General features: G+C 39.4%; 1 protein-coding gene across 2 annotated transcripts; it reads left to right on the top strand.

The window, feature by feature from the left end:
• Window positions 1-245: 245 nt before the first annotated feature.
• stk38a (serine/threonine kinase 38a) lies at window positions 246-26,351 on the top strand. Of its 2 annotated transcripts, none has more exons than XM_053625210.1 (14): window positions 246-600; window positions 6,435-6,571; window positions 11,669-11,720; window positions 11,922-12,044; window positions 12,159-12,242; window positions 12,516-12,639; window positions 14,116-14,270; window positions 14,453-14,555; window positions 19,508-19,569; window positions 19,790-19,907; window positions 19,994-20,117; window positions 22,344-22,439; window positions 24,222-24,316; window positions 24,408-26,351. In XM_053625210.1, the coding sequence occupies exons 2-14, from the start codon at window positions 6,441-6,443 to the stop codon at window positions 24,542-24,544; spliced, it is 1,404 nt and encodes a 467-aa protein (XP_053481185.1). In that variant the 5' UTR covers window positions 246-600; window positions 6,435-6,440; the 3' UTR covers window positions 24,545-26,351. The 2 variants fall into 2 exon arrangements, with proteins under 2 accessions (XP_053481185.1, XP_053481186.1); XM_053625211.1 differs by having other exon boundaries at window positions 246-711.
• Window positions 26,352-27,726: the final 1,375 nt, after the last annotated feature.

Raw genomic sequence — 27,726 nt, 5'->3', positions numbered from 1 at the left:
AGTGAACTGACACAGGAAAAAAAGTATTGAACATGCTAAGAAAAAGCAGTTCTCCAAGGCAACAAACCAGCCGAAATACGTAAGTAATTATACCCCCTATATTTACATTTACATTTATTCATTTAGCAGATGCTTTTATCCAAAGCGACTTACAAATGAGAGAATACAAGCAAAGCGATATATCAAGCAGAGAACAATACAAGTAGTGCTACCATACAAGATCTTTAATTGAGTTCCAGAAGAAGCAAAGTGTGCAGAGTAGAGGTGTAAGTGCCAGAGTAATTTCTATTTATTTATTTATTTATTTATTTATTTATTTATTGTGGGTTGGTAAGGTGTTCACGGAAGAGGTGGGTCTTTAGCTGTTGTTTTTTTTTCTTCTTTTTTCTTTTCTTTTTTTTCTTTTTTATTTTTTTACATCTTTACACCGATCATCCTGTTCAAAAGTTTACACTCCCCAGGCTCTTACTGTAGTGTGTTGCATGGCGCATGAGTCAGACTCTTATTTTGGAGACTCGCTCCTGAAGCAGCGACTCGGAAGAAGGAAATAATGATCAGTGTCTACAAGTAGACTGCAATCAGTCGGAGGTCGAGTAGAAGGTAAGGCATTAAAAAGTTGTCCAGATAACAGATAAGAAATGGATTGTGAAGTAAACGACAAGATTTCACTTCAGTTGGTTGTAACAGACCGTTGTGTGGAGCAGCTATAATGTTTGTGTATACACACACACACACACATACATACATATACATATATATATATATATATATATATATATATATATATATATATATATATATATATAAGATGTGTGAGTGTGAGAGAGAGAGAGAGAGAGAGTGAGTGAGTGAGTGAGAGAGTGTGAGAGATGAGTTAGCTGCTGAACTCACCGTAGTATTTTTTTAAGCTGTGATGTCATGTTTTCTAGAGACAGCGACGCTTTCTAGATTTTGGTTCTCAGGCTTTAATAAGACGCCACTAGCTGTCTGATACTTACGCAATTATTTGTGGGTTTCTAGCGGAAGTCGCGTTATGCTTCGACATAATAACCGGTGTTGTTGTTTTTGTTGTTGCTGAAACCTAGCTAGCTGGTTCATGTAAAGTTAGCCTTGTTGCTAGCCACTTCTCTGTTGAGCTGCCAAACATTGTACTTGAGTTCTTTTTCAGTTTTATTATCGCTTCTCTCGCTTCAGGAAGAATCCGCGAGGCTGTATCCTAAATACCTTTCTGGCTGACATCTAGGTCACTACGTGTAGTGTGTTAAACAATGGTGTCTACACCCGAGTTAGAACGCTCGTGTAGGCAGTGAAGGTCTTTTTGGGATGGTTAGATGGGTAACGCTGATAAAGCAGAGTGAGAATAAGCTGTAAAGAGCCTGAATGTACTGGTGATAGAAGTGTCTGTGTTTAGTTTCTGCTAACAGAACAGTGACGCCACAGGAAGCCGTATTATGTATGAGATTTACGTATTCGTTGTTAATAAAGTATGCGACGAGGAAAAACAAAGAAAAGGAAATAAATGGTGGAAAAGTTTTAAAGTCACTGATACTAAACGACACTCAGAAATAACACGTGCTCAGATTTTGTCCGAGTATTACAATTTTGTCTTCTGTTAACGTTGACACTTATCTATCTATCTATCTATCTATCCTAGATGTAGCTAGTAGTACACCAACATGCATACAATAATAAGTAGTCTAGGCAGAGGTGGGATGTGACTTCACTCCAAACACACTTAGTGTTACTGTTTTGTTTGTTTGTTTTTTTTACATTTATTTTATTTATTTTATAAACTTTTGATACTTTTTTTTTCTAACAGCAGGTCCTGAAGGGTGTTATTCTTCTAGCTATACCGCAGCAATTTGTCAACAAGTGCTATTTTTCAAACTGTATTATTGTACACATTATACATTTTAATGTTGTGGAATATCTGGAGAAACAAGTTTGTCCTGTTATCGCTTGCATTATAGCAGCTTTAAAGTGCACTTATATATATTTTTTTTGTTAAATATTATCTTTCATGTAGTGTTCTAGCTGTTTGTGAATGTAAACATGTCTGCAAAGTTGAAAATATCAAAGGGCACGACAAACAGCTGAAACGAGTGGTTAGTAATTCCAGGTTTACTTCCTGTACAGACCTCCGTAGGTTTGTAACAAAAACCCCCGCCTCTGGTCTTCATTGGCTGCTCGCTGACAACGGTAGACACTCACAACAGACTGGGACATCTGACCAATCAGAGCAGAGTAAGCTCTCTGAAAGGAGGCGTTTAGAATGAATCATTTAGAATGGATCGTTGAACGAGTCATTTGTGACACTAGGGTAAAAAGGTTATGCTGCAGTTTAAATTATGAGCACATTAAAGTGTTTTTTGACCTTGGATCCATGTAAATCTTTTGTATGAGACCTTTAAGACAAAATTAGGCACGTTTCAAAACCATAAAAGGTGCGCTTTAAAAAACTGTTCCCTCACAAGTCATTTCCTTAGCTCCATGGCTCGTGAATCAGTGTATCGTTTACACGAGTTCATGCACTGGTAAGGACCCTGGCTCATTAAAAGTTGGGACACTGATGAATCAATTTCCGGCAACATGACTGTCGCGGTACTTGAAGCAGGATTGTAGGCTAGCTAGTGGATTTAAAAAAAATAACTAAACAATCAAATAAACCGTATATAGAACGATAAAAATTCAGTTCAAAATCTCTAATGTAAGTAATGAATTGAGATTTACAACACAGATAACAAACTGCTTATATTTGTAGACGAAGTTGGCTGAGAGTTTGTCTGCCATTTTTTTTAAATTTATAATTTTTTTGAGCTGAGAGGCTTCAGAAAATATTATGCCATTTCCAGCAAGGGAACATAGTGAGCATCGATTCTCCCTGGTTTTAGAGGTGCATTGTGGGATTTTTTTTTTTTTTTAGCGAGGAAATGTTCTGGTGCACTGAAGGGTTTTGTGATTGAGACAGCCTTTAAAATGGCAGACTCCCTTATCTCTCTCTCTCTCTCTCTCTCTCTCTCTCTCTCTCTCTCTGTCTCTCTTTCTTTTTTTTTTGTTGGGTTAATTTAAAAAAAATGCTGCCTGGCCTGTTACCAACAAACCACAAAGAGCTTTTAAAGACTGAAACAGCTTTACCTCTGACACTGGAGACTCTTTCCATAAATGGAAGGTTACAGAAAGGTTCACCAAACTAAAGATTATAGGTTTTTATGGGTTAAATACCATGTTTTTCAGTTCATTTATTGTTCATCTTAGATTATGTGGCGCATCTTCCCTCTGAATTATAAAAATGCTCCCACCTAAGAACGAGCGCAATTCAGCCGGCACTACTGCCAGTGCTGCTGTTACAGAAAATTACTCGACACCTTCTGGTCAATCAGATTGGGAATCAGCTTGCTGCATAATAAATGCTGTTCTTTAAAACACCCTGTGTAAGTAAAAAATGTATTTGTGATTTGCCAATCTCTGGCGTGTTTTTATGAACATGTTATGAAAGCTCACTAAACATGTTTCCCTGATTAAATCCTAGTTTATTAATAGGTTAAAGATTAATGATTAAAATGGTGCAGCTGTTTGGGCATATCATATCAAGAATGAACATAGTGTTTACTGGCTGTGTTTTACTGATATGGAAAGATGTGATTGTGGGCTTGCAATCAGCTTGGATCGTAGCAAATATGTAATAATTGTCTGGTCTTCTAATATATTGCAATACTGATTTGATCTCATATGACCAGTTCTGACTGACATTGCTAAAGATCACAGTGGTGGTGAGGTTTTTTTTCCCTCACTTTTTCAAAGTGCTGTTATGTTGTAGCTATGTTGTTCTGTTATTATTATTATTATTATTATTATTGTTGTTTTTATTATTTAATGTCAATTCTAGACTGATTGGGATTTCCTGAATGTGCTTAAATCCTGGACTGTCCTTTCTGTCTCAGAAGTCCCAAATATCTTACTTCGTCCTAACTTCATCACACGGGGGATGTGTATCAGTTAACAGGCTAGTCAATGTCTAAACCGCTGGCAACAAAAGTGAGTACACCCCTAAGTGAAAATGTTCAAATTGGGCCCAAAGTGCAAATATTTTGTGTGGCCACCATTATTTTCCAGCACTGCCTTAACCCTCTTGGGCTTGGAGTTCACCAGAGCTTCACAGGTTGCCACTGGAGTCCTCTTCCACTCCCCCATGACAACATCATGGAGCTGGTGGATGTTAGAGACCTTGTGCTCCTCCACCTTCCGTTTGAGGATGCCCCACAGATGCTCAATAGGGTTTAGGTGAGGAGACATGCTTGGCCAGTCCATTACCTTCACCCTCAGCTTCTTTAGCAAGGCAGTGGTCGTCTTGGAGGTGTGTTTGGGGTCGTTGTCATGCTGGAATACTGCATACTGATCATGCTCTTCTTCTGTATGTCACAGTACATGTTGGCATTCATGGTTCCCTCAGTGAACTGTAGCTCCCCAGTGCCGGCAGCACTCATGCAGCCCCAGACCATGACACTCCCACCACCATGCTTGACTGTAGGCAACACACACTTGTCTTTGTACTCCTGACCTGGTTGCCACCACACACGCTTGACACCATCTGAACCAAATAAGTTTATCTTGGTCTCATCAGACCACAGGACATGGTTCCAGTAAAACATGTCCGTAGTCTGCTTGTCTTCAGCAAACTGTTTGCGGGCTTTCTTGTGCATCATCTTTAGAAGAGGCTTCCTTCCGGGACGACAGCCATGCAGACCAATTTGATGCAGTGTGCGGCGTATGGTCTGAGCACTGACAGGCTGACCCCCCCCCACTCCTTCAACCTCTGCAGCAATGCTGGCAGCACTCATATGTCTATTTCCCAAGGACAACCTTGGGAAGGTGCTGAGAACGCTGAGCACGTGCACTCAACTTCCTTGGTCGACCATGGCGAGGCCTGTTCTGAGTGGAACCTGTCCAGTTAAACCGCTGTATGGTCTTGGCCACCGTGCTGCAGCTCAGTGTCAGGGTCTTGGCAATCTTCTTATAGCCTAGGCCATCTTTATGTAGAGCAACAATTCTTTTTTTCAGATCCTCAGAGAGTTCTTTGCCATGAGGTGCCATGTTGAACTTCCAGTGACCAGTATGAGGGAGTGTGAGAGCGATGACACCAAATTTAACACACCTGCTCCCCATTCACACCTGGGACACTGTAACACTAACAAGTCACATGACACCAGGAAGGGAAAATGGCTAATTGGGCCCAATTTGGACATTTTCACTTAGGGGTGTACTCCCTTTTCTTGCCAGCGGTTTAGACATTAATGGCTGTGTGTTGAGTTATTTTGAGGGGACAGCAAATTTACACTGTTACACAAGCTGTACACTCGCTACTTTACATTGTAGCAAAGTGTCATTTCTTCAGTGTTGTCACATGAAAAGATATAATCAAATATTTAGATAAATGTGAGGGGTGTACTCACTTTTGTGAGATACTGTACATTAATATTACAAAAAAAAGATGTAGGTGGATGCAGTGAGACGTTGCTGTTACTGCGGTCTTTGTGTGATGCACGTTTGCTGGTGATTAATGCAAGCACACAGCATTGTCTACCTGCGTTTGAAGTAACCCGAGTAACACTGGATCATGTAGCCAAATACAGCTGTGATGACAGGAGATATTTGAGAAGACATAGTAAATTATTCCAACCTTCACAAAACCGTAAGGTATCATTCAAGGAGTCATTAGCGCTGCAAGATAGTAAATAAAATAATAACAGTTCTTTTGCTCGAGTTCCTAGTTCAGGAACAGAATAGTTGTGTAGGCCAAAATGGCAAAATATTAAGCTTTTAATGGTTTTAACAACAAATCATAGGTCAGAAAATGAGCAAGAATTAAACAAACTTGGTGTGGGATAGCGTTTCCAATTGATTTCTTTAAAATCTTAAGCCTCGTGTGTAAACTTGCAGACAGATTTTTATTTATATTTATGACACCCATGACATGTTGGTTATTATTCTTTTACATCAAACATTTTTCTTTGCGTACAAGAAGACTATATAAGTAAATTTCCCTGCTTCTTGTTCACTGCAGTAAACATAAACGAGCAAATGGTGCCACTGGAGGACTCAGGAGTGCCTTTGTTTAATTCCTGCTAATTTACGGACCAATGATTTGTCGTTAAGATCATTAAAAGCTTCATATTTTGCCATTTTTGGGCTTGACCCATTTTTTTTTTCCCAGCTGTGTGTGTGTGTGTGTGTGTGTGTGTGTGTGTGTGTGCGCGCGCATGCGCATGCGTGTGTGCGCGCATGCGTATGTATGTATGTGTGTATGTATGTATGTATGTATGTATGTAGAAAGATCTGTGATCTTTCTTTCAGTTTCTAATGGTATAAATCTACAAACTCTACTTGGTGGCATGTGTATGCTCTTACACAACAATCTGTCTGTCGTAACCTTTCAGGTAACCATGGCAATGACGGGTCAGACGTCCTGTTCCTCCATGAGCAACCACACTAAGGAGCGGGTCACGATGGCCAAAGTGACCCTGGAGAATTTCTACAGCAACCTGATCTCCCAGCATGAGGAGAGAGAGATGAGGTGAGACTCTCCTATATGGTCACAAGCGGCTGTACGTGATTAGCTAAGCTCACTTTCCATTAAACCAGTCCAGAGGGTTTGAGTGATATGTGAACATCTTGAGCATCTCAACAATGCAGTGGAGTTTCTTTTGACGTTTTCCTACCCTGAGGGAGTCTGATGCATGTCGAGAGAGGAAAGCAACGACTTTCATTCCCTGTTCCAGACCCCCGTGTAAGAGATTCTGTTTCATCCTAGAGGTGGTCATTTAATGACTCTTAAAGACATTTTGGAGATGAATGATGTATAGTTGAGGTCACAAGTTTACATACGCCTTGCAGAATCTTCAAAATGTTAATAATTTAAAAAAAAACAACAATCAGAGATCGTAAATATTGCATTTTTGTTTGTAATTTAGTGCTGCCCTGAATACGTTATTTCACATAACAGATGTTTACATATAGTCCACGAGACACAATAATAACTCAGAATTGATTCTCAAGAAGGCAATATGATACATGGGGGGTGTAAACTTTTGAACAGGATCATTGATGTAAATTGTTATTTTGTCTTCTGGGGAAATATCTTATGTAGCATCTGAAGGACCTTACTAAATGAAGAAAAAAAAAAAGATCTTTAAACAAAATAACGATTTATATCAATCATCCTGTTCAAAAGAGTACCAAATGGAAGAGAATAGTGTTGTCACGATACACACAAGCATATCTTACGATACAATACCACCTGAAGCATCACGATACCATGCAATATTGTGTTCATTCATAATTCAAATCTAGAAAATGAACCACATTAACAGAAACACAGACTCCTCTGAGTATTTCATTAATGAGAATGAATAACTGACTATTGGGGAAAATTCAAGAACAATCATACAATTGGCAAGAAACTGATTCAATGTGCCACATATTTCATCTAGTGTTCCCTAGAGCAATCAAATCACGTGAGTGGAAATTGTCCTCCGAGTACTAAGAACGAACACAAGGAATAAATAACTGTTAGCTTGCTTATCATCAAACATTGTTAATTTTATTATATACACACATTATTTACTAGCAAACAGGAAACCTTTAAAGCTTAAGGTAAAGAATTTAGGTTAAGTGAAGTGTCACTAACCCTTGTGTATTCCGCAAAAGCAGCGAGATGTAATGTTTTAGCGAAAATAGTATTAACTGCCACACATACATTAGTTACGGTACTACTATATTGATGGTACTACTGTTTAAAAAAAAAAAAAAAAAAAAATACAGTGGCATCTGTGGTATTTAGAAGCTTTCATATCGCAGTGCTACCGTAGTACCAGTATACCATGCAACCCATAAAGTATTTGACTGCAGGATGGACCCCCAGCTGGTTGGATCTCCCTAGGGTGCTGTATGTTAATTAGGTTCCAGAGAATGAGTCGGTGGAAACAAAGACAAAAGGTCTCCCGTGTGGATCAGGTGGTCTCTCACACATGTATAAGCTAGTTATAAAACCTTATATACCGCAGCGCTGTTGAGTTCTCGATTCTGATTGGCTGACAGACATTCTGAGGTGTGCAATTATTTTTCAGTAAATGCGCAGTTAAAGTAGTTCCACTCAGGTCTTGATCAGTGATACAGTTCCATATCACTTCGCCAAGTTAACTGAAATAACGGAAAAGTTATCCTGTTGTCCACCACAGCACACAGATCTAACAACAGCATGTGATTGCCGTATTGAGAGAGAAAAGCTGGTGAACAAGCATGAATGTTTAATTATTTATTCACTGTATTTTCTGCAGCAATAAAAAAAACAAGTAGATCTATCAAGTAGATCTATCAGTATTTATTTATTTACTTATTTATTTGGTGTATTTTTAAATTATCATCATGAAATGAAAAAAAAAACTGTAATCTCTCTCTCCTCTCTCACTCTCCTTTGCTCCCTCTCTCTCCTCTCTCTCCTCTCTCACTCTCCTTTGCTCCCTCTCTCTCCTCTCCCTCTCTCTCCTCTCTCTCTCGCTCTCTCTCGCTCTCCCTCTCTCCCTCTCTCTCTCTCTCTCTCTCTCTCTCTCTCTCTCTCCCTCACTCTCCCTCCCTCACTCCCCCCCCCTCCAATAACTGCGTATCGACGGCTCAAGCCTCCGTTGCTAACTCTAAAATGACATTTTGGAATTAGCAACCGGAACTTTGAGATGGGATGCGTAATAAATTAGCTCCACAACGTGCTCAACGTTTTAAGGACACAAACCTGACAAATGTCTTGCGATAAAACATCTGAACAATGTCTTGAGGTGTGGTAACTGTGGTATAAGCGGAATAATCGACTCTGTAACGCCACACCCAAGGTGTAATTCCACTTCGCATCATGGCCTCATTACCACCTTGGGGTGTGCGTTATTTTCTAATAATTTAATTATAGCTTATGTATATCATATACAGGGTGCACGGTGGCTTAGTGGTTAGCCCCACACCTCCGGGGTTCAAGTCCCGCCAGGGCCCTGTGTGCGGAGTTTGCATGTTCTCCCCGTGTTGCGGGGGTTTCCTCCGGGTACTCCGGTTTCCTCCCCCAGTCTAAAGACATGCATGGTAGGCTGATTGGCATGTCTAAAGTGTCCGTAGTGTATGAATGGGTGTGTGAATGTGTATGTGATTGTGTGCCCTGCGATGGATTGGCACCCTGTCCAGGGTGTACCCCGCCTTGTGCCCGATGCTTCCTGGGATAGGCTTCAAGTTCCTATGTGACCCTGAAAAGGATAAGCGGTAGAAGATGGATGGAAGGATGGATGGATATCATATACGTTATTTCCTGTATTATATTGCTCATGTCACCACATTGTTCACCATGAAATATGGATTAGATTAATACCAACCATGTCCTGGAGAATATTTTAGTTAAGTATAATTTATATAACTAGGTCTGAATTACTGCCACAGTTTATAAATGTACAAATTCAATGAAGGATTTGGTGCAAAAATGTACATATTAGTGGAAAAAGTGTAGTTTTTCCTTATCACACTAATGCATGTACGTCACTCATTGAATGTGTGCCTTCAATCACCATTTCCAGTTCTATTTACTTTTCTGTGGTTTCTGTCCTATGGATTTAATGCAGACTACGTAAATCACGGTTTCCATTCAAGGTTAGCTACTACCATCCAGCACCAATAATGAACCCTGGTTCAAAATCACTTCGTATTCTTTTTTTCCTCTTGCGATCTTGATGCCAAAGAGCAGAGGTGCAGTTTGTGGTTTAGCCGTAGCGCTTGTGCATTTATAACTTCTCGCTATGACGATTATGGGACAACTGAAATCTACACGTTTCGGCTTCTTCACCTAAAGCAGCAGCAGTCAGACTAAACCAGAATAATATTCTCCCTGTGGGAAAGCCACTTCACTGAAGCGGATCCAGGACTTGAAAGACATGTTTGCTTTTGTTGGCAAGAACTTGCGCGTTCATGTCAGCTTTATCTAGCTGAACTTTGACAAGCCAGTGGAAAACAAGTGTGCAGGACCGTGGTGGCACGGGTCAGTTACAAATTGGCAGAGCTGCTAATTAGTAAGTAAAGTTCATACCAGAGTTTTGCTTTGCTGTTTTCTTCCTGTATGTTTGGACACATCATGTAAAAATAAATAAATAAATAAATAAATAAATAAATAAATAAAACTAACTTCTGCTGGGATTTTCGTGTTGGCAATGTTAGCATGGATAAAATATTAGTTACTTAACTGTATCGTATAGAACACAGATTTGAAAGCATCTGTACTCACTGTGTTTCTCCACTCGTTTATTCAAGTTTTTCCTTTCATTTTTCACCCATCTCTTTTATTAAATGACCAACTATGAACTTATTCATGCATGTAATAACACAGTTACTTAGTTTTATACTGTGGTCTGTCTGAATACTCTATTCTGATTGGAAAGTGTGCATTCAAACTGTTGAATGGTTCTAGCTAGCGCTATATCTCCCTGCAGTTCTCGCCTGGTTTACCACTGAAGCTAAGCAGGGTTGAGCCTGGCTATTACCTGGATGGGCGACCTCCTGGGGAAAACTAAGGTGGCTGCTGGAAGTGGTATTAGTGAGGCCAGCAGGGGGAGCTCACCGTGTGTCTAATGCCCCAGTATAGTGACGGGGACACTATAATGTAAAAACAGCACCATCTTTTGGGTGAGGCGTTAAACCGAGCTCCTGACTCTCTGTGGCCATTAAAAATCCCAGGACACTTATGGTAAAAGAGTAGGTCCTTGGTCTTTATCTATCATGGCCCCCTAATAATCTCCATCCCTGAATTAGCTACATCACTCTCCTCTCCTCTCCATCAATATCTGGTGTGTGGTGGGCGTTCTGCCGTCGCATCATCCAGGTGCATGTTACACACTGGTGGTGGTTGAGGAGATTTCGCCTCATACAATGTAAAGCGCTTTGAGTGTCTAGAAAAGCACTATATAAATGTAAGGGATTATTATTAATCACCGTATTAATTAATGCACTGCCTATAAACAATTGTAACTATAGTAATGTACAATTAAACTCTCAGCTTCATTATTATCACTCTCTCTCACTCTCCCATAACTATTTATTATGATTCATTCAAATAAATGTAAACTTATAAACTTACCTGTATGATTTAGAGCGGGCAGAATTTCTGATGTAACGATCCGTTTATAAAATAACTAACAAACATTCAATTCAATTTTATTTGTATCGCTTTTTAAATAATGGACATTGTCTCAAAGCAGCTTTACAGAAACATATGAACACAGGATACAGATTTTAAATGTGTGAATTTGTGTGATTATTTATTAACCGTTATTTGTATCCTTTCTGTCAAATTTTGCACTGCAAACAGCTTTAACTTGTCAGTGCTAGCAAGTCACCATGGTATAAACAGGATAGTCCACTGCTATGTGCGTTACACGATTTGAATGCTCTTCGTGTCATGGTTCTTGCCTCCACGTCATGCATTAAAATTGTTTAATGCACACGTAGCCGTGGATGATCCCTTACTTATAACAGCACTGACGATACCCTCAACATGTCAGAAAAGTGTATTATGCAATCAATTCATTTTCACTATGTAAACATCTTGTCGGGTCACTCAGATGTGTTAAAATGCTGTGTGTGTGTGTGTTAGGCAGCAGAAGTTGGAGAAGGTGATGGATCAAGAGGGACTAGCTGATGAAGAGGTGTGGAGGCAATCTTACTTAAAACTTTGACTGTTTCGTCTGTCACATTTGATTGATTTGATTCTAGTTAAAAATGCTGTGAAATTTTCATGTCCATTGAGTTCATCTATGCTCACATTATTGTACGTGGTTTTTTTTTTTTTTTTTTTAATGTTTAAAAAAAAAGCTCTGCAGTGACAGTTTTGCCCTGTATTTCTGTAGAAGCGTATTCGGCGTTCTCAGCACGCGAGGAAGGAGACAGAGTTTCTGCGGCTCAAACGAACCCGTCTTGGATTGGACGACTTCGAGTCACTCAAAGTGATTGGCCGTGGTGCTTTCGGAGAAGTGCGGGGGTTTTTTTGTTGTTGTTGTTGTTTTGTTTTGTCTGGGAAATCAGTTCCTAATTATTTGTAAATCGGCTTTATATAGACTTGGCTTTCACACTTCTCTGATGTCTAGGTACGTCTGGTTCAGAAGAAAGACACAGGCCACGTGTATGCCATGAAGATCTTGCGCAAAGCTGATATGCTTGAGAAGGAACAGGTACAGCTTCCTTATATAGCATTTTGATTGATCATCTGTTATCCAGATTGTAGGTTAGTGACAAAATATTGACTGCAAACAAAACTGTGTCGTAGTAGCCTATATATGAATCTCAGGAAAGAACGATTAGAACGTTTATGCGAATGATGGATGGAGAGAAACTATAAGATGTAAATATATAGCAAACTATATTCAGGCTAAGACTAGGTGGATGTTGATTTGCTGGCACAGCGCGGAATGCAGCACTTTCTCAGATTCTCTCCCGTGTTCTAGGTTGGCCATATACGGGCTGAAAGGGACATTCTGGTGGAGGCGGACAGTCTGTGGGTCGTGAAGATGTTCTACAGCTTTCAGGACAAGCTGAACCTCTACCTCATAATGGAGTTCCTACCTGGAGGTGGGTCCTGTTTATTAATACTCAAGCAGGGATTTAAAAAAGTTCAGTCATTGTGTTGGTCTCTGGATGAAAATGTCGTCGTCAAGATGCCATACAAATTCGATTTTAGCCTGTTTAGCTTTGCTTAAAATGGCACATATTCTTAATATGTTGTTTAAAAGTGCTTGCATTTTTAGTCAAGAAAAATGTTCACATTAAGGCATAAATTATGTTTAATTTAAACATGGCTTTTATCAACAAATCATTGTAATCCTAGCACCAGGTCAAGCAGAATGTGTATCCAGGTGATCAGTTTTCATTTGTTATTGCCTGATAGTCAAGTGACTGGGTAGGCTGTGATGTCATCAACAGGGTGTTTTACCTTGCTAATCAACCAGAGAAAATAAACCCTGGTTCCTACTAACTTTTGCTGCGTAACGTAGTCAAATAAATGAAATGAACGCCAATGTGTGTTCTTTTGATATCTCTCTAACGACACTATATAGCCAAAGGTATGTGGACACCTGACCATCACACCCATATGTCATTGTTGAACATCCCTTTCCAGATTTAGTCCACCCTTTGCTGTTGTTATATCCTTCATTCTTCTGGGAAGGCTTTCCACTAGATTTTGGAGCATGCCTTTGAGGATTTGTGCTCATTTAGCCACAAGAGTGTTACCGAGGTTAGTCTCTGATTTCCAGTCCCTCCAGGATTTTGCGCTCACAGAAATGAACGCAAAATCAAGTGCCGCAGTATTCGGAGGAACTCGTCATCACAACACGCATTCAGCCAATGCCCTCTTCGATTCACGTGCGTTGAACACAAGCTCAGCAAAGAAAGGTCTCATTTACCAGGAAACATTACTGTGAAAGACCGTGCAAGCAATTTCATGCAATTGCAATTTTGGCAATTCAAGTAGTTTTTCCACAAATTAGCACAGCAAATTTTGACGGCAAAAAAAAGTGGCAACAATCACCCACATGCACACACACACACACACACACACACACAAAAAAAAAAAACTTCACGGAATCCGGTAAATACTGGATTTCAGGCGAGGGCTCCTGGTGCACAGTCGGCATGTTCAGTGGGGTAGAGGTCAGGGCTCTGTGCAGGCCAATTGAGTTCTTCCATTCCAACCTTGGTAAACCATGCCTTCATAGGCATTGCTTTGTGCACAGGGGCATTGTCGTGCTGAAACATGTTTGTGCCCCTTTGTTCCAGTGATGGGGAAAATCCTAATGCCAAAGCATCCAAAGACATTCCAGACAATTTTGTGCTTCCAACTTTGTGTCAACAGTTTTGGGGAAGACCCACATATAGGTGTGATGGCCAGGTGTCCACATAGTTTTGGCCATGTAGTGCGCTTTGTCATGCATTTAATTGAATGAATCCACAGTCTTCAGAACAAGAATCCCTTTGTTTTCATGGCACAGTCGAATCAAATTGGGTTCACATCATTTCTCTGAAACACTGTGCTTGGTGTGTCTGCAGGAGACATGATGACACTCTTGATGAAGAAGGACACGCTGACTGAGGAGGCTACGCAGTTTTACATCGCCGAGACGGTGCTAGCCATCGACTCCATCCACCAGCTGGGTTTCATCCACAGAGATATTAAACCTGACAACCTGCTACTGGATTCAAAGGTTAACTTTGTGTTCATTTCGAGAGTTTGGATAAACTGACGAGTGATTCACTGCATGAATCGTTCTGCTGGTTGTAGACCTATCAGTGTGCTTGTTATCTCACTGCAATGTGATCAGTTCTGTCTGTTTGAGGTAGACACAGTGGGGTTTTTGTGTGTTTTTTTTTTTTTTTTTTTTTGTAGGGCCATGTGAAGCTATCAGATTTTGGCTTGTGTACGGGGCTTAAGAAGGCTCACAGGACAGAATTCTACAGAAACCTCAACCACAGCCTGCCCAGCGATTTTAGTAAGCCGACATATCTTTTACTTTAACAACACTAATTGTGGTATTACATTCTACAGTTATCTCTAACATTTTTGACTCAACCGCCTAATCCCCGAGCTGTTTGTTCCAGTAACGGTGTTTTACTTTCAACATGAGTACTCTCTCAACTCCTACTCTGGGATCAGTTTCCTCCAGCAGTGTCTGTTTTGCACTAAATATGAACCTGTTTACACAAAATCTACCTCCATTAGTCAGGGGTTTAGAGGACAGTAGCCTGTAAATCATCATTTAGGGAAAGTGGCAGATTTAAAAGGGAAGGCAGAGATTTGCTGTTAATGAACTTAACCGTGTTTACACTTAACGTCCATGTATCATCCATATGTTTTTGGCTTCAGGCATTCCATGAAGTCAGGCGGAATAATAATCAGCTGTTTTTGCTATTATGTGTGTATATAAGCGTGTGCTACTTAAGTAATATTCTCAATAGAGATGGTGCAATACCGTTTTTTCCACTGCATATACTGGTACGTAAATCCTGAGACTTACAGTCGAGGTCATAAGTTTACTTACGCCTTGCAGTATCTGCTAAATGTTAATAATTAAAAAAATAACTAAGAGGGATCATAGAAATTCCATGTTTTTTTATTTAGTGCTGTCCTGAATAAGCTATTTCACATAGCAGATGTTTACATATAGTCCACAAGACATAATAATAACTGAATTTACACAAATGACCCAGTTTCACACACCCCCCGGCTCTTAATGTATCGTGTTACCTTCTTGAGCATCAGTGAATGTTTGCACCTTACGTAATAGTTGTGAGAGCTTAGCCTGCCTTTTATCTAGCTGTCAGTACAGACCAGTGTTGCCAACCTAGCGACTTTTCAGACCCCTTTAGCGACTTTTGTGCAAAAAGAAGAAGTGCCTAGCATCTCTGCAAGCACGACGTGTTGCTTTCCCACTGCACTCACACCTCTCTCTGTGTCTGCTCTGTTCATTGAGCAGCTGAGAGCCGGAGATTTAACAATGTCATGGATAACGAGACGCAGCCTTTGTCCCAATTTACATCATTCTTATGTGAATGCAACTTGAATTTACATCATTCTTATGTGAATGCTCTTTTTAGAATGCAAGACGAACTGAATGCAACATGTTTTACACGTAAAACAGTCCATGTTATTACAGCCTAGTTCTCTTGTTCAAAATAGTTATAGTGTTCATAAACATTTTTAATCATTCATGTTCCATACCTGTCTGTTATATAGGTTTATAAATGTAATAAGTTATTTTTAAAATTCATTAAAGTTTTGAAAAGTAATTTTAAAAAGTACAAAAACACAAAAGCAAAAAAAATCTATCTATCTATCAAAAACAGATCATAGATTGGATATATATATATATATATATATATATATATATATATATATATAGAATCATTATACCTGGTCTCCTCCAATATGGCGCGGGGGGCAGAGTACCACATGATAGAGGAGGCTTGGGGGGGCTTTAATTACAAAAGGTTGAGAACCTCTGTGTTAGACAGTTCTCAGCTCTCTGTAGCCGTAAATATGTTTTTACGTCGTCCACCATGAAGCATGAACTTCCCGATCTGAATGCAACAGAGAGTTTGCTGTAAGGTGAATTTAATATGAATGTTTATTCCTGTCACAATAATTACGTTATCGACTTATTGTACGATATACGGAGGTGACTTCGATAATTTTTGCTGACCTCGGTATCGCACATATTGTGTTTACATGCGTGTTTGTTTACATAAGAATGTCAGGAACATTTTAGCCGTTCACGCTTCTGTCTGCTCCAGGGCTGTCAAATGAACATTCTCCAGTCATTCATTAAAGCGCATTTCTCATTAATTCTGCATTTCCCAACCTTTTCTCAGACACAGCACCCTTTTGAAAATTTTCAAAAAGTTGTGGTACCCTACCCAAACACTAATGCTAGGCAGCGTTAGCTACATGCTGATGAAGATGAGGGTCCAGAAGCATCTGGAGCGTTTCTTTTAAGAAATCTGTCCATATTCTTTTGCATTACACACGCATCGTCACACGCTAAGTATTAGGATTAAACACATGCGTACGTTACGCGTACTGATGTTGACGAGGGAGGTCGAAGGGGAGGGAATTATTTATTTTATATATATGCGTGTGTGTATCTGTTATTATTTCAGACATCAGATATTTATCATGTATATTTAAAGTTTTATACACATTTTAGCATTTTAGAAATGTTTGAAGGATTTTTCCACTGCACCTCTGCTCTCATCTGACACCCCGTGACACCCCGGTTGGGAAAACATTGCATTAACTGACGCAGTCGTGCAAAACGTGATTTATTTTAATAAAGCATTTTACTTAATATTGTTTTCTTAGCAATAAATTTGTAATGCAAGTAACCTAATTTTATTGACATCAGTAACTGTAATCAAATTATATACATTTAAAATGTAATGCGTAACATTAGTATTGTCAGAAAAAGTCATTAGAGTGCAGTAACGCGTTATACCCAACTGTGATTGATTGTATTACAGTAGTGTACTCGTTGTAATGTTCTTATTTCAGGAGATCAGGTTTTCACAGCAAGGGCAGTTTTCACACGTTTTTGTTGCTACGTGTTTAAGTTAATATATAAAACGTGTGAATGTTTGGTTGAATGTTTTCATTTTCTCATTCAACTAAAATGTCGTCGAGTAACATTCTGTCCTTTTTAATCAGAGTAAAATTGACAGTAATAAACATGACGACGAAATATTGACTAAATTTAAAGAACATTTTCATCAGAAGACAAAAACTGTTTTTTGACATTCTAATTCCAATGTCTGAATATTGTTAAGAATAAAAAGTTCATCGCTCTTTGAAAGTGTGTACTTGCATTGTTCTGCTATTATGTTATCGCAGTTATGTCTGGGACAGTCTATTGTCCCACAAAAGTAGTTATTGTGGCAGGCGTACTTAATGTTTTCTTCTAATATGTAGGCTGTTGTATAATTCCAGGTTCATTTTTGCAGTTAAAGAACAGTTCAATGAATACTCATCATGTTTGATCATTTATGCTGTTAGCATGGAGCCATGCTGTCCACTTAGACTGTGTATATATGCTCGAGTTATTGTGGAAAATTGTGCCTTCTCTCTCTTCCTGTCAGAGTTTTCTTGTTAGCAGTGTTGGCATCAGTGATGTCGCCTTCTTTCACATTCATTGCCAGTATGTAATAAAATCACTACGCTATGGTTGGCCATGTGGCAGCAGTTGCAGGATATCCTTGTTGACAGAAGGGTAGTTCCTAAATGTGTGCTGTTCCTAACACAGTGTTTAGTTTCTTCTGTAGTTCTGCTGCTTCAAAGCTGTGTTAAATGCTGGGAGCTTCTTCGATTCAACACGAATAATGCTGCCTTCAGGGCCTCGTGCTTAGAAAGTTGACCTTAGTTCATGATTTCATCTTTATAGTAGAAGTAGAGCTTTATTCCTCATACTATTGGCCTGTATGTACAGTGCTGTGAAAAAGTATTTTCCTGATTCCTTATGTTTTTGTGTATATCTCATACTAAATAGTATTTGATCTTGGAGTGAACACCTGAGTAAACACACAATACAGATTTTTTTTTTTTTTTTATTGAAGCAAAAAAAGTTATCCAACACCCATCACCAATGTGAAAAACAAATTGCCCCTTAAATGTACAATCTGGTTGTGCCACCTTCAGCAGCAATAACTGCAACCAAATGCTTCTGATAACAGGAGATCAGTCTTTCACTTACTTCTAGGATTAGGATTTACTCCTATGCTTTGGATCATTGTCTTGTTACATTTGCGTTTCAACTTGCGGCCTGAAGACCAGACATTCTCCTTTAGGATTTTCTGGTAGAGAACAGAATTTATGTTTCCTTCAATTATTACAAGTTGCCCAGACCCTGAAGCAGCAAAGCATCTTCACACCATAACACTTCCTCCACCATGCTTGACTGTAGATATTATAATCTTTTTGCGGCCACTTCTGGGAAGGTTCACTACTGTGCTGAGTTTTTTTTTTTTTTTTTTTTTTTTTCCTTCCATTTGGAGATAATGGCTCTCACTGTGGTTCTTTGGAGTCCCAGAGCCTTTGAAATAGCTTTGTAACCCTTCCCAGACTGATGTATTTCAATCACCTGTATGTCCATCCACCTCAAGGTTCGAGGTTTGGTGCATGCTAAGATGCTTTTCTGCATACACGGTTGTAAAGAGTGATTATGAGTTACTGTATCCTTCCTGGCAGCCCGAAACCAATCTGGCCATTTTCCTTTGACCTTTCTTATCAACATGGCATTTCCACCTACAGAACTCTAGAGATTGTTGTGTGCAAAAATCCCAGGTGATCAGCAGTTTCTGAAATACTCAAACTAGCCCATCCGGCACAAGCATCCATGCCTCGACCAAAGTCAGAGATCACACTTTTTCCCATTCTGATGTTTGATGTGAGCATTAACTAAAGCTCTGGACTTGTATTTACATTTATGTACTGCACTGCTGCCACATGATTTGGGTAATTACTTAACTGCGTGAATGAGCTGTTCCTAATAAAGTAGATAGTGAGCGTATAGGAAGCAAAATGCACGGAGCAACTGCAGAGTACACTAATAAATGGAGAGAAAATACCAATCGCAGTGTGCTGCACAAAACGGCATGAGTTGTGCTTGCTTCATCAGAAGCGCTTTCTTTGCGTGCTGAACTGATAACTTGTAATATCCTGTTTCTTTACACTGTGATGAAATTTTTACTGCTGCCACACAAACAAATATTTGCTCCCATAAATGAAAGCCAGTATGTATTGTGGTTACATTACAGCACAGTGAAATTCTTTTCTTCACATACCCCAGGAAGTTGGGGTCAGAGTGCACGGTCAGCCATGATACCAGTAACCCAGAGCTAAACCACCACTGCTCCTGCTTGAATGAACCTTTTGAATTTTTTTTTTTCTTCTCAGCATTCCAAAACATGAACTCGAAAAGAAAAGCAGAGACGTGGAAGAGAAACCGGAGACAGCTGGTGAGTAAAGAAATGTAAACATACAACACAGTGAAGTGCTAAAGCAGCATAAGGGTGGGATATTAATCTTGCTCTGCTTTAAGAGGTTCTTCTGTTACATGGACTGGAGTAGATGAATGGGCTTGGGAGTGTTTGTAGACACACTTTGTTAGTTTTGCAAGCTGAGGTAGATCTATCTGGCTTAGGAGTAATAGTGAACAAGTGGTTTGTGCTATTTCAGGCCTTCTCCACTGTTGGAACCCCTGACTACATTGCTCCAGAAGTATTTCTGCAGAACGGATACAATAAACTCTGTGATTGGTGGAGCCTGGGGGTCATCATGTACGAGATGCTTATAGGTGAGATAGAACTCCCCGTGTTAATATTTCGATTCCCACATGCCAACAGAAGACAGGTCTTTCACCAACATGCTGTGTGCTTGCAGGTTACCCCCCCTTCTGCTCAGAGACTCCTCAGGAGACGTACAGGAAGGTGATGAACTGGCGGGAAACGCTGACTTTCCCCCCAGAAGTTCCCATTTCCGAGAAGGCAAAGGATCTTATTCTCAGGTACAATTTGCTCTTCAAGTGTTTATTGAGCATTTACAGTCCCCTCCAAAACTATTGGAACGGCAAGGCCAGTTCATTTGTTTTTGGTGCAGACTGAAGACATTTGGGTTTGAGATCAAATGATGAAAATGAGAAGAGTTTAGAATTATCATGCAAGGATCCAAAACATGCAAGGTTTTAGACTGGCCAAGTCAAGTGCCAGAGCTTAACCCAGATGAGCATGCATTTCACCTCCCGAAGAGGAGACTGAAGGGAGAAACCACCCAAAACAGCCAACAACTGAAAGTGGCTGCGGTAAAAGCCTGGAAAAGCATCACAATAGAAGCCAAAAATCTGGTGATGTCAGTGAGCCGCAAGTTTGATGTAGTTATTATAAGCAAGGGATCTGCAACCAAATATTAAGTATGATTTACTTTAATTTCCTTCAAGACTTTTCTCTTCCTATACTTTTGCTCGCCTACAGATTGTCTACAGTGGTCTGATGCAGAATGTGCAAAATGTCATTTAACAAACCCACATATGAATACCAGGAAATAAAAACTCTCGTCTCATATCCATCTTTTGATCTCAAACCCAAATGTCTGGTGTATAGCACAAACAAATGAATTGGCCTTGCTGTTCCAATAGTTTCGGAGGGGACTGTATGTACATTCTACCAAAATGCTTGAGAGACCTACATGTTTTTCTTGCACATTAGCTGGAAATTGGTAGTGTTTCTAATCATAGGGGTGCTTCCAGGTGATGTAATGACAGCTCTGACAGTGTCGGCTGTAATTCAAATCACAGGGTTATATTAATGCGCTCGTACTAATACAGTGTTATCATCTCCTTTACATCGACTTGTATGGTGGGTGATCAGCATAATTTAAGGCTGATAATAAACAGATTTTTGAAAACATGCACTCCACCATAGCAACAAATACATCGTTTTATTTGTAAGGAATTGTTTGTTTAACTTTAATGGAAGGAGTCTCTAATGTTAGCGCTTTGTAACAGTCGGTAAGCATTCTGTCATGGAAGAGTCTTCACTTTTTTCAGTTTCCTTCGAGAGGATAGATGTGTGTAGCTGCTATAACATAAGTGATGACAGGAATGAACTCGTCTTGCGGATGTTCGATCAGTATCCAATGTAACTAAACTGATGTATGATATTATTCCTTAAGAAAGGAATAATTGACGACGGCCCGCCGAATTGTTAGGAAATCAGTACACACTGCGAGGTGGTAATGCGGCCACGTCGAGAAGCGGAATGGCCGTTACACTTCGGGTGTGCATTATTTTCTAATAATTCAGTGTCAATTATTCCGTCAATTATTTCCGCAGTTAGCACACCTCAAGACATCGATCGGATGTTTTATTGCAATACATTTCAGGTTTTTGTCCTTAAAATGCTCATGAGTGTGGAACTAATTTATTACGCATCTCAAGTCCCGGTTGCTAATTCCAAAACGTCATTTCAGAGCTAGCAACGGAGGCTTGAGCCATCGATATGCAGTTATTGGAGAGAGGGAGATCGATCACATGTTGTTTTTTTTTTGTTGTTGTTGTTTTGTTTCATGCTGATAATATAAAAAAAAATAGATCAATATTGATAGATCTACTTGTTCAGTTTTTTTTGTTTGGTTTTTTTATTGCTTCAGAAAATACAATGAATAAATAAATAAATATTAATGCTTGTTCATCGTCTTTTCTCTCTCATTTACTGCAATCACACTTGCTCTCTCGTACTCTCTCTCTTTTTTTCTCTTGCTCTTTCTCTCCAGTAAGTGCAGATCAATGGCTTAAGCCTTCACTTCACTTTGTGACCTCATTACCACCTCGGGTATTTTTCTAACAATTCATCGGCCCATCGTCAATTATCCCTTACTTATTTCTGGAAAATGGAAATTGTGTCATTTTGTTTGTTGTTGGATCTGTGCGCTGTGGTGGACAGCAGGCTAACTTTTCCATTATTTCAGTTAACTTGGCGAAGTGATATGGAACTGTATCACTGATCAAGACCTGAGTGGAACTACTTTAACTGCGCATTTACTGAAAAATAATTGCACACCTCAGAATGTCTGTCAGCCAATCAGAATCGAGAACTCAACAGCGCTGCGGTATAATAAATTGTAAAATTGTAATCGCTGGCAAATATAACCGCATGTCTGATACATATAACGTGATTGCTGTCAGGTTGGCAACATTGAGTATATCATGAGTTCCTGAGGAATTAATGTGTTCTAGGTTCTGCTGTGAGAGTGAGAACAGGATTGGTGCTGCTGGAGTTGAAGAGCTCAAATCCAATCCTTTCTTTGAAGGGGTGGACTATGACCATATCAGGTAGAACCTTTAACTGCTCTATGCTATAATATAAGCTTGTGCTATATAATATATTTTTTTTCTTCCCTGCTCAAAATTTTCCATTTTATAATATTATAAGAAACAATGTTATTTAATGACTTTGTCATATTTTTGAGTGATAACTTGTACCAGCATAATCCCATGTTAAATCAAGGAGCTGGGAAGTTTGGTCATATAATATTTAAGCAAGAAATATCGGCAATCTAGGTAATCAGTATAACCGCACTCTTGCTCTTGCGATACTGCTTTTATACAATATTTCTATAAACAGTACATTAATATCGAATCACTGACATTTCGAACACAATGTGGCCAAATGGGGGAATAGATCACAAAGAAGCCACACACTCTGTGTAGCACGTCTGCTAGCTGGCTAGCTAGCTCACGTTCATTTGTACATTCCCGATAAAGATGCCTCAGCTGAAATCTGAAGAGCCTTTATAAGTCAGATGTTATATTCCTGAAAAGTGTTGTTTGCCATGTCCACTGATGATGTCACTAACTCTACTGTAGTAACCGTTTTGAACCAGGAAGTGGAATTTTATGTGCTGAACACAGACGAGCAGAGTGATGCACACAGGGTGCGTCTCAATTAGTTCGGACAGTGGTTTTCAAAGTGGGGGCCGCCAGGGGGTCCCCGGGGGGCCTCAACAATTTGGTGTGAAAACTAAATTCTCACTCTCAGACAACCACACACACACACAAAATCAATTCTTAATGTAATGTAAAAATGTAAGATGTAATTATTAATAAAAAAGGGGGATATATTCAGAAGTCTGTATTTTTAATGTGTTTTAAAGACATCTTGCAAAAGGGGGGTCTCGGTCAAATTTTAATGCCATTTGAGGGGCCTTGCCCTGGAAAAGTTTGGGAACCCCTGAGTTAGGACACTGATCAGGGAGTCGGCCATTTTCAGGGCTGTCTCGATCATAGAATCCTTCCATTGCACTGGAACTTTCGCTCCCTAAAAGAAATCTCACAATTTACCAATGAATCGACGCTCACTATGTTCCCTTACTGGAAACGGCGTCATTTCTGAATCCTCTCAGCTCGAAAAAAGAAATGGTGGACAAACGTTCAGCCAACCTTATCTACAAATGTAAAAGCTTGTTATGAAACTCTCAATTGATTACTTTTTTTAAATGTTCTATATATGGTTTGTTTTTATGACTTTTAAGCGTTTAATGATTTTTAAAAAATCAACTAGCTAGCCTACGATCCTGCTTGAAGTACTATAGCATGTGAGTAAGCGAACATATTTACATTCAATAATGCCAAAGGTATCGGTCCTGCCTGTTGTTGATAAAAGTATGTAGTCATGTCGGCAGACGTTGAGTCATCAGTGTCCCACTGTGTAGTGAGCGAGGGTCCGGATCCGTGTACACGATATACTGATTCACAACCCGTGTAGCTAGGGAGCTGATTGAGACGCACCCACAGTGAAACATCCCAGTGTAGTTATACTAAATATAAGCACTCTTGTAACGTCGCTCCACCAATCAATTGGAACTAACTGTTGTATAAAATTGGAATAAACATCCTTGGATATCATGGCAACATAATATCGTGTAGGGACGATCAATCAGATGGTTATATCGCACAAGCCCACTGTAAGATATCGGAAGTGATGAATTGTGTTGCATTTTCTTTTGAATTACAGCATATTAGCTGCTCATTAACAAAATAATTCTCATGTGTACAGTCATGCTAAGTTAACTCGCAGCTTAGAGGGTCTAAAGACAAATGGGATTATTTTGACAGGGAGAGACCCGCTGCCATTCCAATCGAGATTAAAAGCATCGACGACACTTCAAACTTCGACGAGTTTCCAGATTCAGACATCCTCCAACCAGCATGTACGTTCAGTTAACGTTTCTGTTCCTGAAGCTCTACGTTTACTTACCACCATTGTTTTTAACTAACCTTCTCCTCTCTCCTCTTTCTTAGTGCCTGTAGTGTCCAACCACAGTGAAGCTGATTTAAAGAGCAAAGACTGGGTCTTCATTAACTACACGTACAAGCGCTTCGAGGGCCTGACCGCCCGGGGCGCCATTCCTTCCTACATGAAATCAGGGAAGAGATAAGCACAGAACCGTCACGGAGCTTGTGTTTGTCTTTTAAGGAGCCCTTTCCCATTGCTTCTCATCGCTGCGGATCGGTTGACATCACCAGACTTGTCCGTTTCCTGTTATGGGCCACGCTGTGATGCATTCACGGTAGTGGATTACTCTTCTTCCAGCACTTGTATTACGATTTCTTTTTTACATTTTTTTACACCAAAGCTTCTTTAGTAGAAGCTGCTATTTCTAGTCGTCCATTTTGGTTAGGAGTGTAAAATTTGAGGCCTTTTCAAATTCTGTTTTATCCCCATAACAGAGAAACGTTTCTTCTGGCTTGATTGATCATTTTATTTTAAAAAACTAGAATGTGGCCAGTCCACTTTCAACAAGGGACTGCTTTTAGTTAGAGTAATTTACCATCGAAGAATTCTGCTCAGCTGCGACCTAAATGTCATCTGCTGTAGAAATCTTGAATCTTAAACAAAAAAATTAGAAATGCAAGAATTTGTCCAAGAATTTGGATGCATTTGATTTTTTATTATTATTATTCTTTTTTAATATGATGTTTTACAGTGCTTGCCATCACATACTTCACCTTACTGGCAATGGCAAAATGCAAAAGGGGCTTCTCTTATTGTTTATGCAAACAGTTTTCAGTGCTCGAAAGCCTAATATAATGTTTGTGAACCTGCCTCCAGGGACAAACATTGCCTTAAATTTGGATACTAGATGAATGTTCCAGTAATCACTTGTTACACCAGCAAATCGTCCCTCTTCCAGACCTTCACACTGAAGCAAACGTTGTTGTTGTTTTGTTTTTTTTTGTTTTTTTCCCCCCCCTCAGTTTACTTTCTTTACTGTATACCAGCCAATGATAATGACCAAGTGATCTTTTGTAGACCAGCTTATTTTATTGTATCGTAATTCTCTTGCAGTTCGCTGGATTGTTTGCGCTCACACTAAATTGGAATCCCTTTTCTTTCAAAGGGCTCGCTGTTCATGTTTACCTTGTTCGGTTGTGGAACAAAGCACGAGTCGGATGAGCGTTGTGAGATTCAGTGTGCTGAATCTGCATATTTGATTATATACTCCGCAGTCTTCCATGTTGATACTGGGCTGAAAAAAAAGCATGTTAATAGCAAAGCAATATTTTACCAAAGACTTGTTACTTTTAGCAGCTGATGCACCCTTGGTATGCCTTCGAGAAGCTTGATTTATACTCGAAAATTTGAGTTTTCTACCTTGTAGAAAAGTGTGGGGGGGTAGACTAGTAAAATGTATTTATCTGGTGCAGTAGTTGTCTATTGTCATCATTCCAGAATGACTAGGAGTAGTTGCACTATTGTATCGAGAACTCACGCATCATGAAATGAGGGCCGTTTGAGGGAGTCTGCAGACGTCGACACGTGACTCGGATAGGTCTCGCTCGGCTGGATTTCAGTAGGTTCCTTCATCAGCATCATGTTAAAACGGAATCCTGTTCTCCAGAAGCTGAGCTTTATGCATTATTACACTGTCCTGCTGTTGTAGGTTGTAGACTAATAAAATCTAGATTTAGCTTGGATTTGAAGACGAGATCTTCTTCGAGCTAATTGTACTTTCGATCAGAACGCCTAGCACTTCTGCTGAACTGTGATTATTGATTAGTTGTGTCCGACCAGAGCAGGACGCAGTAAGAAAGTAAGTTTCTTATTTTGCAATACACAATGCTGTCAGTTAAGTCAATAACTATCCGCATGGCCTCACGAAATCCAAAAATGCTGTTGATTTGTGATGAAAAGAAAAAGCACGATTGTGGGATTTTCTAAAATGCTGTAGTTTTTATATATATATATATATATATATATATATATATATATATATATATATATATATATATATATATATATATTCCAGGAAATATACGAGGGAGCGTCACGTTTTGTAAATTAAAGCATTATTACGTTGACCTTGTAGTCGGGCTGTTCTGCTCGCATGCTTTTGCACGAGTTCTGCTCGAACGTTGGATGATATCTGAACGGCACGGAGTAAGTGTTTCATTACTTTTAAACTCTATTCTTATTCAATTATTGTGCATTTGGCCCTCTGTTCCAGCACCGTGCCGTTTATTACTTAGGAATGAAGCATTCGTTCTCGTTGGTGAGAACGTGCTCGATCAAATCACAGACACGACACCCATTTGACTGCTAGAACCGTTTAAAAAAACGTGCTGAAGTGACTCATTTTCAAAGCGGAAGCTGGTCTGCTGTGTGTAGTTTTAGGAAGATGGGGCCTCATTTATCAAGCCGTTTACGAACACGTTTTATTCGTGACTCTTTTAGACAGTCCAGTTAGTTTTAGGGGAAAACGTTTATATCCTGCACGAGCTCCTGGGTTTGTGTGAATTTACATACAAGGAGACTCGCTCGTTTAAACCTTAACTGATGGGCTTCGAGTCGTATAATCAACAATGACTAATGTATTTCAATTACACACACGGATTTGATGCAAGTCTAGTGAAACTCAGTCGTTTGATTATTAAAGAAAGAAAGCAATCCAAACCAGAGCCATAAATGCCATAAATACAAATATGACCAAAGTAATGGCGCCCTCTAAAAGGAAGAAGGGTTAGTCTGTGCCTATGGTAGCTGATGATGCTACAGTGGCTGAGCTGTATCACTGGAAGATTTAACGTATGCCATGAGTACACAGTATTTTTTTTTTTTTTAGTAAAAGACTGATAAATGAGGCCCTGGGTTCAAAGCTCAAATTGCACTGTTTAAGAGACGAAATCTTGATTACTGAGGTCTTGAAATCTGGGAACGTCCTGTTGCACAGAAGTTTGGTCATGGGTGATGTGATGCACATTTGATTAACTTTCATGGTATGTATAGTACACGCAGAAGGCTGTTAAATGTTCTAGAAACACTGGTCGATTATATTTACTTTTTCACACAATCATTACAGTAGCTTAGTCTTTCTGACTAATTTCAGAATATTTATATACGTTCTAGAAACTTCTGGAATAAAGTCAGCGTGTGTGTGTATGTTTAAAGGATTTGTATCGTAAAGGATTTACGGCTTATTTATTCAAACCAGGAACATGTTTGAGAGTATCCCTGGATTTGAGAAGAGTAGTGAACAAGAATGAGCTTGCTGGTTTTTTTTTTAAAGTGTAAAATCTAATATAAAAAGAAAAAACAAAACTGCTCCTGGGTTGTTTAACG

The sequence above is a fragment of the Ictalurus furcatus genome, chromosome 5 (assembly GCF_023375685.1).
Source record: "Ictalurus furcatus strain D&B chromosome 5, Billie_1.0, whole genome shotgun sequence".
Taxonomy (NCBI): Eukaryota; Metazoa; Chordata; class Actinopteri; order Siluriformes; family Ictaluridae; genus Ictalurus; species Ictalurus furcatus.
The sequence above is the reverse complement of the archived record's forward strand: the minus strand, read 5'-3'. Positions and strand labels throughout refer to the sequence as shown.